General features: G+C 37.0%; 1 protein-coding gene across 1 annotated transcript; it reads right to left on the reverse strand.

Moving 5' to 3' along the window:
- Nucleotides 1-1,707, reverse strand: LOC111381157 (cell division cycle 7-related protein kinase-like). Its single transcript, XM_023004902.1, has 6 exons — nucleotides 1,625-1,707; nucleotides 1,423-1,516; nucleotides 1,252-1,335; nucleotides 1,069-1,158; nucleotides 908-938; nucleotides 1-628 (listed from the first exon to the last, which is right to left on the reverse strand). The coding sequence occupies exons 1-6, from the start codon at nucleotides 1,639-1,641 to the stop codon at nucleotides 84-86; spliced, it is 861 nt and encodes a 286-aa protein (XP_022860670.1). The 5' UTR covers nucleotides 1,642-1,707; the 3' UTR covers nucleotides 1-83.
- Nucleotides 1,708-2,250: the final 543 nt, after the last annotated feature.

Raw genomic sequence — 2,250 nt, forward strand, 5'->3', positions numbered from 1 at the left:
GGGGGCCCCCCCCCCCCCCCCTTCTTGCAGCCCTCTTCTCTATCCTGCATCAAATTTACAAGAAAGATTCAACTGAAAAATACTTAAAAAATGACTGACATACCTTTACTTTTTAGTAATCCAGCACCACCAATAGCAATTCCAGTTGCATGCAGAGGCATTGGAGTTGGATAAAAGAATTTGCTGTCCACTTCTCCAGGAGGTGCAGCAACTCTCTTTCTCTTAGAAATAGGAACATTAACTGATATCTGATTTGCACCATGCAGTGCCTCCTGAACCAGGCTAATCAATTCCTTCCTTCCTTGGCTTGGTATGGGTTCTCTCAACTTTTCTGCAGACGGAGTTCTTGTGCTTGTTGCATCCTTTGCAGAGGTTATCCCAGACGCATCAGCGCCTTGGCTTTTGATGATATTTCTACTGCCAGAGTCGGTATAAATCTTTTCCTGACCAAACTTTCTTTTCAGGTTCCTAGGTAATAAAAGGGACTTGGAGCTTTTTCCTGCATCCTGATTGACTACTTGTGAAACTTTTGAATTTATAAGCTTTCTATTTCTTGCAGATGGTAGAGATTTGGTGTGGGGAAGCGGAATGTGATCAAAGCTCACAGTATGGCCCGCTTTGGAATTATCTGTAAATTACAGAAATCAAAGCCCAATTATTCAGACAAAGTGAATACACGTGAGGAAAAGGGCGTAACAAAATTTTGTATCCTCAGTTCGTGTCAGAGGGGTTTGTTGAAATTTCGTCTTCTCATTTGGGAACTGCACATAATCTTTCTTTGGTATTAATTAATAATTAGTTAAATATTGCTCAAGAATTAGCACGTGAAGAAAATTTGCTTAATTTTTCCAGCCAAGAAAGTGTAACGAAATCTCACTAAAAAAATTAAGAAAGAATGAACACTCACCACCAGTGGTCCCATATTTCTGGTGCAAATCCTGTTGGGAAAAAAATAAAAATAAAAAATGAATGGAGATGTAATATGAAATATTAGATTATGCATTTTGAAAAATTTTATGAGGAGCAAATGTCAGAATGAGGCAATAAAATTTTACAAGATCCACTCACCAATGCAAGATTAAAATCAATGAGATAACCCTTGTTGACCTTTCGGGAGAAAAGAAAGTTGCCGGGTTTAACATCTCTGTGAACAATCCCCTGTAGTTATAAGAAGACTCCATAAGTTCATCTTGCTCTTGAAAATGCCTTCAGTTTGCATGGTAATACATGGATCTTCTCACTTATTCTCACCTGCTTATGTAGACCAGCAAGGGCTTTGAACATACAAAAGCCATACCACTGGAGCTGATAAATATCTATTTCTCTCTTCAAGACCTTAAGGATAAAATAGAAGTAAAAACATAAGAAAACATTATTGACAACAAATAGTACATATGGATTAAAGGCAAATATTTATGATACCTCAGGTCGATCGTGTTCAACATGCTCCAAAACAAGACAATCAGAATTCCCTTGCTTCAATGAGCATTCATATTTAATCACAAAGCTTTTTCCCCTGAAGTAAAGTAAAACTTTCAAAATTCAAGACCAGTCTCATTGCTCAAGAAGAAAATACATAAGAATGGATTCTTAGGTTACGGAAATTCAATGCATGTATTATTACCCGAAGCGCTCCAGCATCTTCAGCTCGTTGTGCACATGATGTCTGTTAGCATTGGCATGAGGACCTGAAAAAAGAAGAAACGGATAACTGAAAACTGTTAAGCATTTTTATAAGCAAATATGCTTAGATTTCTCCAAAGGCAAACATGCCCATTCCCCTTTTCTGCTTTAACAAAACCTAGGTTATGAATTGAGCCAACTAGCAAATTAGAAAAGATTCAGCAAGATATAAAGCATTTTGATGCTTAATGTATTTCTAAGGTACTTTGTGGTAGCATGCACATCATGCGGATCAATCTGCAAAGTGATACAAGATAGCAAACATCTAAATTGTACTAATATATTATTGGCAGCCTGCAGGCCAATTTAAAGAACTGTTGCTTAAATAGTCTCAATTCACGATTCAAAATTTCTGTGAGGATTTCTAGGGAAATACCAACGGGAATCAAGTGTATCTCCTGTGAAAGATTTGTTATTGTTGGATTTTATGCGCAATATTAAAGAGATAAAAAAGAAAATCAACACAAGAATTTACGTGGTTCGACGGTGTGCCTACGTCCACGAGAGCGAAGCGGAGATTTCTTTATTCAGTAGTGAAAAATAGGGTTACAACATATTATTTATACT

The sequence above is a fragment of the Olea europaea genome, unplaced genomic scaffold (assembly GCF_002742605.1).
Source record: "Olea europaea var. sylvestris unplaced genomic scaffold, O_europaea_v1 scaffold2262, whole genome shotgun sequence".
NCBI lineage: Eukaryota > Viridiplantae > Streptophyta > Magnoliopsida > Lamiales > Oleaceae > Olea > Olea europaea.

Bases quoted from the DNA above. Each gene is read 5' to 3' on its own strand.
- LOC111381157 (XM_023004902.1), bottom strand. The intron at 1,336-1,422 runs GTATCATAAATA...TTTATCCTTAAG, and splicing joins TTGAACACGATCGACCTGAG to GTCTTGAAGAGAGAAATAGA. The intron at 939-1,068 runs GTGAGTGGATCT...TTTTCCCAACAG, and splicing joins TTGATTTTAATCTTGCATTG to GATTTGCACCAGAAATATGG.